Source organism: Saccopteryx bilineata, chromosome 9 (assembly GCF_036850765.1).
Source record: "Saccopteryx bilineata isolate mSacBil1 chromosome 9, mSacBil1_pri_phased_curated, whole genome shotgun sequence".
Classification (NCBI taxonomy): Eukaryota; Metazoa; Chordata; class Mammalia; order Chiroptera; family Emballonuridae; genus Saccopteryx; species Saccopteryx bilineata.
Window position 1 is genome coordinate 50,682,131 of NC_089498.1, and position 13,341 is coordinate 50,695,471.

The 13,341-nt window shown below is 39.6% G+C and overlaps 1 protein-coding gene across 10 annotated transcripts in view; it reads left to right on the top strand.

Annotated features, from left to right (window-relative positions):
* Positions 1-13,341, top strand: part of SGMS1 (sphingomyelin synthase 1) — a 325,673-nt gene that overhangs the window by 292,725 nt on the left and 19,607 nt on the right. For all 10 annotated transcript variants that reach the window (XM_066244178.1, XM_066244179.1, XM_066244177.1 and 7 more), the window contains one exon: positions 4,046-4,163. In XM_066244178.1, the coding sequence (XP_066100275.1) occupies positions 4,046-4,163 (118 nt within the window). The remainder of the gene's footprint in view (positions 1-4,045; positions 4,164-13,341) is intronic.

The following is a 13,341-nucleotide window of genomic DNA, read 5'->3' on the forward strand; positions in this document are numbered from 1 at the left end:
GTGTGTGGCAGGTGTGCTCTCTCTCTGTTCCTCCTTAAAGCTGCTGCTGCTGCTGCTGCTGCTTAGTTCTGCTGTTGCAGGACCTGTTTCGAAAAGCCAGTATTTCCCACAAAGAGCTTGTAGGCCAGTTGTGAGCACTAAATGAGTTGAGTATATATTTTTGCAGTGGATTAATTGAGAGAAATAGCAGAAGAACATTCCAATATTTTAATATTACTTTCCAGTCATTTCTTCCACTGTTTGTTTGTTTTTTAAAGACTTTTAGACTATTGTACCAAATTCCCAAAACAATGTAGTGCTACTATTTTATGTCTAATTTTGATAGTATTTAATCAGATTCTGAGTCCTTTTTCTTTTTAAATGGGGATTATTTATACATTTATTTATTTTTTTTGAGAGAAGCAGGGAGCGAGAGAGACAGGAACATGGAGCTGCTTCTGTGTGTGCCCTGACCAGGGAATTGAACTGGCAACTTCCACACTCCAGGACTACGTTCTAGAGCTATCCGGCCGGGGCTTAACATTTATTGATTTTTAAAGAGACAGAGAGAGGAAGGGAGAGAGAAGGGAAGGAGAAAGGAAGAATTTGTTGTTCCACTCAGTTATGCTTTTTTTGGGGGGGAGGGGTTTGCTTCCCATGTGTGCCCTGACCAGGGACTATAAACCACAACCTTGTTGTTTCAGGACGATGCTCTTATCCAACCGAATTAACCAGCCAGTGCCTTCAACAGGGATATTTAAAATATAAAAATAATGAATAAAAATAAAATCATGTGTAGTGGATATAACATACTATTCTAACAGGTCTTAAGTATCTATGAAACACTGACACTTTTATTCATACTTCTTGTTAATCTCATTTAACAAGTATTTTTTTCTTTTCTCTCAGAAAAAAGTAATACTGAGCCTGTTACTCAAACACTTGGAGCAGAGTAGACACAAGTGTCTGGGAGGTGATAGTCGTTGCCGAGTGTGAGCAGATGGGCAGCAGGCTTCTTTCTAACATGAAAGGAGAGATGGATCCCATATGAGAAGGACACCGTTGTGCTTTGGAGAATTATAACCTGCATCTTGTTTTTGGCATTCATTTAATCTCCAGTCATGTCTCATTGACATTTCTTCTATGGCTTTTTTTTTTCCTTGTGGCATTGTTGCTTTTTTTTTTTTTTTTTTTTTAAACAAAAGGGTCTCTATTTGTAAAAAGTCAAAAGGGGCCCATGAGGCAACAGGACAGGCAAGTGGGCATTTGGGCAGATGGGTTTGAGAGTGGTGAGGAACACTCGTGTCACTCTGGCCTGCCTCGGGGGACAGGTGGCACTGGCTCAGGATAAGTTTTGGAGGCCTCAGCTCCTCCTCAGTCAGTGTTGGGATTTCATGGTGTTGCCTGTAGTTATGCCCCTCAAATCTCTCATTTTAATCACTCTAAATCTTTCTTTTTTAACACATTTTGAAGTTTTTAAACCTTGAAGAATTCTAAAGTAGGAAATTCTTTGATTAATGAAATAGATACCTTTATTGCATACAGTTCTTTGAAACACTTATGTCCTGCTTTTTATGTTAGGAGATCCTTGTTTAACATTATGTATTGAAGATATTCTAAGCTTAATTTCAAAAAGATTAAATGCCAAAGATCAGAAGATTCTTATAAACAACTATTTCCAGCGTATCACCTGGCTTGTTGTTAGTACTGATGAATTCACAAGGATAAAGTCATTTGATTTTTCACTTTAAGTAAAATAGTACATGTACCTGAGTCTTCAATGTTTGATACTTTACAACTTTTTTTGTAAAAAGATTTGTTTTTTTATTTTTTTATATTTTGACAGAGACTAGGGGGGGCAGAGAAAGGAGAGAGATGAGAAGCATCAATTCTTCGTTGTGACTCCTTAGTTCATTGATTGCTTTCTCATATGTGCCTTGATGGGGGAGGGGGGCTATAGCAGAGTGAGTGGCCCCTTGCTCAAGCCAGTGACGTTGGGCTTCAAGCCAGCAACCTTTGGCTGGTGAACCCGTGCTCAAGGCAGATGAGTCTGCACTCAAGCTGGTGACCTTGGGGTTTCAAACCTGGATCCTCAGTGTCCCAGTCCAACACTCTATCCACTGCGCCACCACCTGGTCAGGCTGTTCCTTTTTTCTTTATTATACACCTCATTCCCAAATACTTTTGGATCCTTTTACTACTACTCATGTGACTCAGGTTTGAGAAAAGAAATAGTTGTTGGTGTGTGTGTGTACATATCATGTATATCATGAAACAATCAGGCACAGTGTTTTTAAGATAGTATTCTTGACCAAAATTGAGAAATAACAGTTATTTCCTTGTGTTTCTTCCTCTAAAGAGATTAACAGAACTAGACTCAGCAAGTTTCTCTCTTAGATGTTTCTTGTATAGTTCAAGTGAATGCAGGTAGTTTCTATTTGTTTAAGCAGGATGACTAGAGAGGGAATTTTCTTTTTAAGAAATATGACCATTACATCTTACAATATAAAATTAAATTTTGTATTTTAAATATTCTTGTTAAGCAATTTATGGGTCAGCATTATTTTCTAGTATTATCCCTCTTTATTTTGTTTAATTATATCATGCTTTCATCACACTTGAAATTAGAGGCATACCTTTACAAGACAGCTTTATACTGAATAAATTCTCATCCTTCAAGTGGTAACAGAGCTTTACTAATAGAAAATAAGATGGCCTCTGTGGTAAGCAATTCTGACCTAGTTCCTGAGCTCTGGTTAAGGAGGTAAAAACCCCAGACTCTACCCATACAACCTAAGTAACTTAACTTACATGAACTGTGCAGTTATGAGTGAACTGCTACTAGAGTTGCCTGGGTTATTTTTAAATTAATTTTTAATCACACAAGTAACATATCACTTCATTCCAGCATATCTGCCTAAACAGCATAGAGGTAAAACCATACCATACAATTGTAAAATGTTCTGTATTCTCACAGGAAAGCCTGTCTATTGTTTCTAATTTGGGGGGGGGTTATTGGTTTTTTTTTATATATATATATATTTAACTCAAGTTGCCCCAGGCCAAGGAAGAAATCTGAACTTCCAAAGCTAAGAAAGAGGAGACCCACAGGACTGGGATCTGGCCTGTGGTAGCTGAAGCAGGACAGAGGTGCAGAGGGAAGGAACATTCTTGCCCAAGCATGCACCTAAGTTTGTACAATATACTCTAGTCAAAGCAAACCTCATTATGTGGAATCTGCTATTAGGAGTTATCATGCTTAACATATATGTTCACATGTATATATCAAATAATTTTATTAGAGCCACTTATCAACTTGAAATGGAAAAGAATTCTACTCATTCTTGGATATTTTGTTATTCACCGTATAAACTGTACATTTGATTGCTACCCTTTGTGTGTGTGTGTGTGGCAGGAATTTTTAAATACATTTTTCCTAATGTGATTATATTCAGTTTAGAATTTAGGAAACTGAGGCTCAGAAATGGCAGTAGCATATCCCCATAAGCAGAGAGGGAAGTGGGGGTTGGATGCTGTCATTCAGACAGACTTATTTCTTGGCATCATGCTTCCCCAGAGATCAGCTAAGAAAAGCAGTTTCTGGGATGGAGAAATAAAATTGAATAATGTCAATGGCTCATTATATGTCAGAAAAGTTTTAAATTCTCATTTTAATGTCATTCTGCTTTTATAAATCTCTCCCCTTTTATGACAGAAAAGGCACTCTCTGAGTATTTAACCACAGGTACTAAGTGGGCTCTGACCAATCAGAACTGGCCCCACTTACACATTAGTTGAATGTCAGCTGTGGTTTAAGGCCTCTCAAAGCCTAGTGAATAGGAACATAGAGTGTTTTAAACTCTTATGGCAAGATAATATTTTTAAAAACCCACCACATCATTCTTAAAATTCTCACTGGAACCTGCTACTAACTATATTGAAACATTCTGATTTCAAGCTCTCAAGTTGTTTTGGGGTTTGTTTTGTTGGGTCATTGAATACTTACAGGAAATGAACCTGCGGAATTTCATGACTGAGTGTCTGCCCTGTTTTTCCCTTTTTCTAGGTCTATTATTAGCAGAAGATTTTTCTGCATAGTTGGCACGCTGTACCTGTATCGGTGTATTACAATGTATGTAACCACACTCCCAGTACCTGGTATGCATTTCAACTGCTCTCCGAAGGTAAACCATTCCTCACTGTAATTTCCCTTTTTGTTTGTTTCTCATCTTGCCCAAGGGTCCTTTGACAAAGGCCAAAGGTGAAGATTTCTTTAGAATATGGTCAAGTCTGTCCACTCTCATCTGGGAACATTGCGTAGCAATATGGCTAGGTAGCCCTACCCTTCTCAAAATTTCCAGGCTGGGCCCGTGCTTCCCAGCTGGGAAATATGTGGTCTGGTTAGTGTGCTGGAAGCAGTTAAGCCCTGAGTGTGGGTGTAGCTCTTTGGTTTCCTGCCAAATTTTTAAAATATCATTCACTCCCTTGACAGAGATCCAAAAGCTTTAGATGGCTTTTCCTTCTCTTAGATGGAAAATTCTGCTTGAAATGACTTTTCTTTCCCCTTCTTTCTATTAATCCCTTGGCTGGTAACTGTAACAGCAGAGCAAGAGACACTGTTCCTGTCTCCTTGCATTCCTGTCTTGTCATCACCTTTCTATCAGTCACATAACTTTCCTTACCCCTAACTTTTACCTTGGAATAATTTCAACTGGGGAGATCATTGGAACTCTGTGAAATAGTTATCTATAGATTTGGTTTTAAAAATGCTTACCTACATTGAAGCTCTTTAATGCTAACAGGAATAGAAGAGACTAGTTCTCTCTATTGGGTTGGTAAAATATATGGAATACTTTAGTGTGTTTGCAATCATGTCTTTGCATTCCGTTTGTGCAGGTGAAACACCACACCCTTTCAGTGTCTTCCCTTTGTACTTTTGTTTCTTCCGGAAGAGATGTTTTTTCTCTGTCCTGCAAGAGGGCTGGAAAATTAACTTTAGATTTTTAAGTGATATCTTTATCGTTTGAAATACTGGATTCCTTTAGATTGTTTGCTTTCTTCTTAGACTTAGGCATGTACTCGGAGAGGTAGCTTTATTCTTACATTACTCTTTCCATTTTGTTACACACTCGTTTCTTTAACTCTGAAGAGGCCGTCATGAAGAATGAATGTTCCCAGTGTTCCACCATCTGTACCAGCCGTCCTGCTCCTCTGAGCCTCCCATGTTGCTTTCTTCCACCTTCCAAAGAAGCCTGTCTCACATCCTCTTTGTTCTCTGGAGGATCTCTCAAGCACCTGCCTTGGGGCTCCCGGATTATAGGAAATAATCTTGTTGTCTCTGAGGCTCCAGCGATGTGTAGACTCTTGCTGGGAGGCTGGCTTGTTAAGCAGTGTGTTCTCAGTAGTAAGCTGACTATTTAGGATGTTCGCCTAAGTTTAGTTCAGCTCTTTCAAAAAGCCTGTCTGCATTGGAAAGCTTCTCCACCAAGGATCGTGTCATACCAGTTTAGTTAGATATGCGATCTGGCCACACTGAGGACAGATCCAGTGTCATGCCAGGTCACATGTCTCCTTACTCTGGCTCTAGCTTTGTTTCTTACAACCTCTGCAGCTCCACCCATTTGCTGGCCAGCCCACGCTGCTCTGTTGGCATTGGCATTTACAGAGTCAGCTTGAGTCATCAGCATATCTAACCAAGAGCTGTGACTAAAAAGTAACTTGTGGGTTTTCTTGGTAAAGGCAGAGGTAGCAGCAGGAACTATATGCAAAAAACAAACCCAAACATGTCAATTATTGTGTCACCAGAAGTCCCGTGTGGGGACATTATTTTGTGATAGTCTTCTGGAAATTGGAATTTTTCAAATAAAGCATATAGAAGAAGGTGAAATATTAGCACACCTTAGCTAAAATTATCAGTTACAGCTCATTAAATCTAATTACTTCTTTTATAGAACAGGGCTCTTGAAAGAAAGAATTCAGAAAACAGTTTTTTATTCTGAACATTTCTTGATGTATCCCAAAGTAAAGAAACTCTAGTGTAAGGTGTAAGGGGCCTCTATATACCCAACACCCGGATTCAGTAAATACCAAGATTGCTACATTTGCTTCGTCTTATTTTTCTCGTGAAGTATTTTTTTAAAATCCAAGACAACATCATCTTATCACAACATGCTTTTTGTATGTATCAGAAATTTTTATTTTATTGTATAATTTTAATGCCGTTGGTACAATGTGATTAATAGTATTTCATTGGTATCACACTTTCCAGTCCATGGAATACCTTTAATGTCTTAAAATTCCTTTTTTTTAATAAAAAAAAAAACAGTTGGTTTATATAAATTAGGGCCCATTTATTTACATTATGTAGAATTGTTCTGTCTCTCTCTTTTTTTTTTTAGAGAGACAGATAGGAAGGGAGAGAGATGAGAAGCTACATCTCCTAGTTGTGGTACCTTAGTTGTTCATTGATTGCTTTCTCATATGTACCTTGACTGGGGGGCTCCAGCTGAGCCAGTGAGCCCTTGCTCAAGCCAGTGACCTTTGGGCTCAAACCAGTGACCATGGGGTCATGTCTATGATCCCACACTCACGCCAGCAACCTTGCACTCAAACTGGTGAACCTATGCTCAAGCTAGATGAGCCACACTCAACCCAGTGACCTCGGGGTTTTGAACCTGGGCCCTCAGCATCCCAGGCCGGCGCTCTATCTGCTGCACCATCACCTGGTCAGGCTGTTGTTCTGTCTCTTAAGTCTCTAATTCTAGACCAGTCCTTTCCTCTCTTTTCTTTTACTCCACAGTAACTTGTAGATGTCAGATCAGTTGCCCTATAGAAGATCCCACATTCTGGATTTGTTTGTTTCTAGTGTCAATTGATTTCTTCCTCTCCTCCATGTTGCCTCTAAATATAAAATTGGCTCTGGAGACTTGATTCAACTTGATTTTAATGTTTGGCAAGAACACTTCATAAATAAAATAGAATGATTTCTGGAGCTAGACAAGAGTTAGAAAAGCCCTTGCAGGTCTAGCTTCAGAAGTTCAGTGGTCAGTTAGGGGCTAGGAGACTGCACTGGGGAACTGAGTCAGAATGGAAAGAATAATACTGTCTTAGAGAGAGACCCCAGATACCTGCTCTGTCTACTCGAGGGTCATGCCCAAGGCTGAGTTTCAAAATTGAATAGAACCTTACTAAAAGTCATCCAGTCCAATGTTGATTTCTGTCGATATCTTCATCACCAAATCTTGATCAACCTGTCTCTGAACGATTGCATAGAGAGAGAACTTACTACCCTGTAAATATGCAAACCTAGGGAGAAGACTGAGGACAGAGTTAGAATGATCTTGCACAATCACTTATTAACCCTGTGCCAGTTGCATTTAATGGCTCAGAATCTTGATTCCTTTATTAGCAAAACAGGGCTAATGGCACTTTTTATATCTGTCTGGAGTTGTATGAGCGTGAAAGATGTTTCAAAGTGTCCCAGGTAATGTCAGGTGCTCCCTGAGTGCTTGGGAGTGAGTTAGGGGTCCTCTTTTTCGGGCTCATTTCTGGAGGTGGATTCATTATCAGCTTCTGGATCTCTGGAACTGTGTTGCTTTCTAGGGCCTGATGCCAACTCATGATAAGGCTTCATGTGTCTCACTGGCATCCAAATAGGACCTGTTGATGACAAAATTGCAACTCGCCCCAGGTTAGTAATTGGACCAGACTCTGCCACTCGGGGCCAGCTAATACATCCCGGTACAACACAAGAGGCTTAGGCCGTTGCTCGGCTATTATAGAATGCCTCTTGGCTGCAGTAAGTTCAGAGAAGGCAATGTTCAAAAAATTAAGAGTAAAAAAAGTTTTATACAATTGTCCTTGTGGGGTGACTCTCTCCTCCTTTTTTGTTTGTATAGTTGGGGCTTAAGAAGGCTATTGGTTCCTTCTGTAATACCTGTAAGTTTGGGTGAATGTCTCAAGCTCCTAAGGCCCCTAAGAATGTCCTAATGTTTCTTTTTATTATTTCTTTTTATTATTTATTATTTCTTTTTATTATCCTTTCAGAGCAATCCTTCTTCTAAAGTCCTTCCTTTTTTTCCTTTTCTCACCTTTGTCTACTTTCTCAGTTCCTTCTCTCTTGTTTTTTCTTTGCACAGACCTTCTACAACCTGCACAAACCTCTGCAGCTTACACCAACCTTCTTCACCTTTCAGAAACAACCAGCTCTCAGAACAATTTTCCTCCTTTTCCTTTCAAAAGTACCTCCATACCTTATACCTTTTATTATTAAAACCATACAATTTCTTTCCAATTAATCAGAATTCTCAATTTACAATAACCTTAACTTTCAGTAAGGACAAAGTAATTAGCATTTATTTAAGATTTTTATTTATTCATTTTAAAGAGGGTTGAGAGAGAGAGAAAAGCGGGGAAGGAACAGGAAGCATCAACTCCCACATGTGCCTTGATCAGGCAAGCCCAGAGTTTTGAACCGGCAACCTCAGCGTTCCAGGTCAACACTTTGTCCACTGAGCCACCACGGGTCAGGCAGTAGTAATTAACAATTTTATACTGATACTTTTATGAACATATTTTATGACCTTTAGAAACTGGTTCTTTTATTGGCAAACAAATATTTTTAAAAGATACTTCTGAGATAACAGGAACTTGTTGTAAACCTAGGGAAAACAAACATTTTTTGTTAAGAACTTTAAAAGACATTAATTAAGTTAAACTAGTAGTGATATCAAATGTATTTCTAGACTACCTGGTTAAAAAAATTTGGAATGCTTTTATATTTTACAATATTATTAATAATTTTTCTGTTCTCAGGATTACAATAGTTTTCAGGTCTTTAGGAGAAGGCTTTAAGATATTTAAATGACCTGTTTGTCTTTTTTCTTCCTAAAATTACTCTTAGTTATTGTTTTTGAAGAGCCAAATTAAAATTATCTTATAATGCTCACAAAAATTAGGGGTTATTTCAAAATGAATATGAAGCCATGAAATATCCCCTAGTTTTTGCGAGCAGTGTAGTTACAGTATTGAGTCCAGTTTTAACTTAACCTTATAATTTGCATAAACACAAGAATAGTAGCTGATCATATTGATTCTTTATGATCTGCTTTGCTGGAACTTTATAAAGAATTTTTAGATTGAGTTTTAATTAGCCTCTCAGGGCACAGACAAAAGTCATGCTACATAGTTGTAATCTTTCTGAAAATGTCCTTCTTTCCCACAGTTGTAACAGGTTTGTGACCTTGGTCGCAGACTGTCTCTCTTTCCTAACCCTCAGGTTCCTCCTGAAGGCCTTGTCCCAAAGGCACTTCCCAGAACCTTCCCAGGGGAGGGGGAGGTTGGGTGAAGGAGATGCTTAATAAAGAAGTTGCCCTAGTGGAGGTGGGGTAAGGGTAATTTGAGTTTAAAGGGGCTCTGGATTTAAATGAGCGTTGGACCCAAACCTAACATTCCAGCCTTTTGGGTTTTTTTTTTTGGTTTGTTTATTTTGTTTTTGTGGGGGTTTGTTGTTGTTGTTTTTCAGGAGAAGGGGCAAGGTCTTTTCTTCTGTACCTACTTTCTGCTGGTTAGGATCCCTGAAATATTTGGGATGAGGGGCTAGTCTGAGGTTTGGGCTAGGTGGTGAGAGCAGATTTTACAAGCCCTTTCCAATCCCAACGAGTCACTTCATATCCTGTCCCGATGGCTTCAGCCATTCCCCTGGTTAAAGTGCTTTTCCAATCTTCTAAGTCTAAACTTTCCTCCTTTGGATACCAAGAGCATTGTCCGATCGTGAGCAAGAGGGCAGTTACATTCCTATCTGACACCCTGCTACTTGGAGCTGTCCCTGTAGCTATCACTTGAGACCCCACTGCTCAAGGGAAAGGGAATTCCCCAGGATGAAGGAGAGGTGAAGAGAAAGGGAAATCCCCTGGCCAGATCCCTAAAAGTGACCTCACCACAAAAGTTCAAGGGCTTTTCCCCTCCTGCCTCTGTCCCTTACCAAATGGGATGAGTGGATGTCCTTTTCCTTTGCCAGGATTTGGGAGGGCATTTCGTCTGGTTGCTCACATGGGGAACCACTTGTCAATGACAGTTAACTACTGGGAGACCAGATGAAATGCTCCAAGCGGTTGAGGGGAGACAACAGCCCCGGACAGCAGACTGAAGGCCTGAAGCTCTGTCCCCAGCCTTACTCGGATATATATTAGCCAGTACAAATAACTCAAGGAAGCAGATGGCCGAAGTTTTCAGGGGGTGAAGTAAAGGACAAGGAACATGCTGACTCCTAATCTCTCTTCTGAGAGGCTAAACGTTTCTGTTACTGAATCTTATGCTGCTGTTTTACTGTTTCCAGTATGAACTGTTTCCAGTACGCGTCAGAGAGGCTCCCCGGAACCTCATCTACTCAGGGCTTTTCCTCTAGGGCTCCTCATTGTCTCTAATTGTTATCCTAACTCTGCATATTTTTATACAGTATTCTTACAGATACCCTTAGAGTTACCAATCATAAAACTAGAGGGGAAGAGAGCTGACCTTTAAAATACAACTTCCTATTTAACATAATCCTGTAAACTTAAACTTGGCGCTGCCATTGTATTGAATCCCATAACTAGTATACTTAATTCTTTCCTTAATGCCAGTACTCAAAATGCATGACTTCTGAGAACAATATCCCAACAAGAATGTGGTAGTAATTATGAAAATTATTCCTGTGGTTCATTCAGTTGACAGCAGTGTGCTCTTTACTTCACAAAATATAATAGCTTGGAGAAATAATCCTATGTGAAATGAATATGTGAGAAAAAAAAAGTAGACCTCCCATCAAATCCTATTGCAGAGATAACCATTGGAAAAAGGAAGTAGGTGTGTTCAGTTCCTAGGTTAGACATTTCTGGGAAGCACTTGTCTTATATTCCAGTATACGGGTGTGTCAGGCTTACACTGGAGGCTGCCCAGTTTTTGGTACTTTGATTAGTCCATACTAATCTCATCCCAGCTTTTCTCTGAAGAGCATGAGTACAAACCCGAAAATAACCCCTTGTCATCTTCCAACTGTTTAGGATTCCATTAGAAAGAAAAAACAAGGCAGAAACATTTGAGAATTCTTTGGTGTTTTAAGCTTTCTGAAAGAAGTTTTTTTGTGTGTTTTAGCAAACTCCAAAAGAGAGAGAGAGAAAAATAAAAAATAATAACCTATTATAGGCAGCAGATGCACTGACAGCCTAATGTTAATGGAAGAGAAGAAATAATCTATGCTGTTTTCCATTCCTATTGTAATAATCATATGAGTTAATCTAATGACTAAGCATTAAAATGAGACGCATGTTGGGTTCAGTTTTACGGTCTCCATGAGAGCTTAGATTTGAAAACCTTTGAGATGAATTATGTTGCAGCCAGAGTACTTAGCTGGCTAATGCATTAATCTGACATGATATTTTCAGTGAAATGATTCTCTTGCACTTGAAAGGCATGTTTTTAAAAAAAAATCCCCCTAACAAACTTGAATACAGCCTACTGTTTGACAAGGTTACGTTTGGGTGGCATCTGAGATTAATTTAATTATTCTGTGGAACAATAAAATACATGTAGCAGAAAGGCCTTCATATTCTCTTTTGTCACTGTCAGTTTTTCTGTGTTGCACAAATTAGATCAAAGCACGTCCCTTAATTCTCTGCTAAGCCTTGATGCGACAATCATCAGCCTAAAAGGTCTCTTTTTCTGGCATGAGTTCAGTCTTACAAGGCAAAAGACTCATTGCTTTTTAAGATTTTATAACGTTTTTTGGTTCGTTCTTACATTTTTAGGTAGCAGCATGAGTGTTCCAGGCTGACAAATTTTGATATTCTGAATAGCTCCTGCTAACCTTATCTGTATTTCAGAATATAGCTTTTATTGTATTACCAAAATAGCTCTATGTCATCCTGTTGAATTGCATGGAATTTAAATGGTCAATGCTTGATTTTACTTAATTTTCTGCTTGCCTGTCAATTTATTATTGTCAGTACAATTTTGCTTTTTGTTCATTTTTATTTTTTCCTATTTTTTGCATTATAATTTTCAGTAACCTTTCCCATCCCAACTCACTTCTTCAGTTTTTTCATCTCTCTCTCCATCCTCATCCTTTTTCAGGGGTTAAAAAAAAAAAGAAATGCACAAATTATTTCCTTCACACTTAAAAAATGATTTTTTTTATTTTAAAGAAACTCTACATTCATTATAGATTCATTAAAAAATACAAAAATTTTTATAATCTCTCATGGCCCTATTTACTATTAATGTTTTGGTAGATATATTAGTTTCTTATGCATATTTTCTTACATACATCTGATTATGATTTCCGTATAATTTTTTCTGTTTTCTTATGGTCAACATTTGATACATGCATTTGACATGATTTTATAAACCCCAAACTTTCAAATACTTTTCTTACCGAAGAGAAATCACGAGGCAGACTCTCACTCAGATTGTGAGGCAGGGTTGTAGGTGCGACTTCTGATAAAGAAGCAAGTTCATTTCCTGAACAAACATTTCTGGAGAACCCATCCTGTGCAGGGTCCATTTTTTTTTTTTTTGTATTTTTCCGAAGCTGGAAATGGGGAGAGACAGACAGACTCCCGCATACACCCGACCGGGATCCACCTGGCACGCCCACCAGGGGGCGATGCTCTGCCCACCAGGGGGCATCGCTCTGCTGCAACCAGAGCCACTCTAGCTCCTGGGGCAGAGGCCAAGGAGCCATCCCCAGCACCAGGGCCATCTTTGCTCCAATGGAGCCTCGGCTGTGGGAGGGGAAGAGAGGGACAGAGAGGAAGGAGAGGGGGAGGGGTGGAGAAGCAGATGGGTGCTTCTCCTGTGTGCCCTGGCTGGGAATCAAACCCGGGACTTCTGCACGCCAGGCAGACGCTCTACCACTGAGCCAACCGGCCAGGGCCTGGGTCCATTTTGAGGATACACAAATACATAAGACTGGTACCCTCATCTTCCATCCCATGAGCATCCCAGCACCATGATGGACCTGTAACCCAGCAGGTCATTCTGCCTTGTTTGGTTCTCCCTGTAGTAGGAGTGTGGAGCTCAGTTGCCATGGAAGCACACAAGAAGGTGCCTACTCCCTTGGGAGTGTTGGCTGCACTGAGGAGGGGCCATCTGAGCCAAATCTCAAAAGGAAGAGTAAGAGTTTGCCAAGTAGAATTGAAGAGAGGAAGAACTTGCCAGGTGGAGAAAACTTGAAGGGTGTGAGGGGGCGTCTGGGGAGCAGGTAAAGTCAGATATGCCTGGGCATGTGATCCTGTGGGTGGAGTGGCAGCGATAATGCCAGAGAGGCAAGTTGTGGGTAGATTTTAAAGATTTTGTCACCCTTCTTAAGAGTTTGGGCGTTAT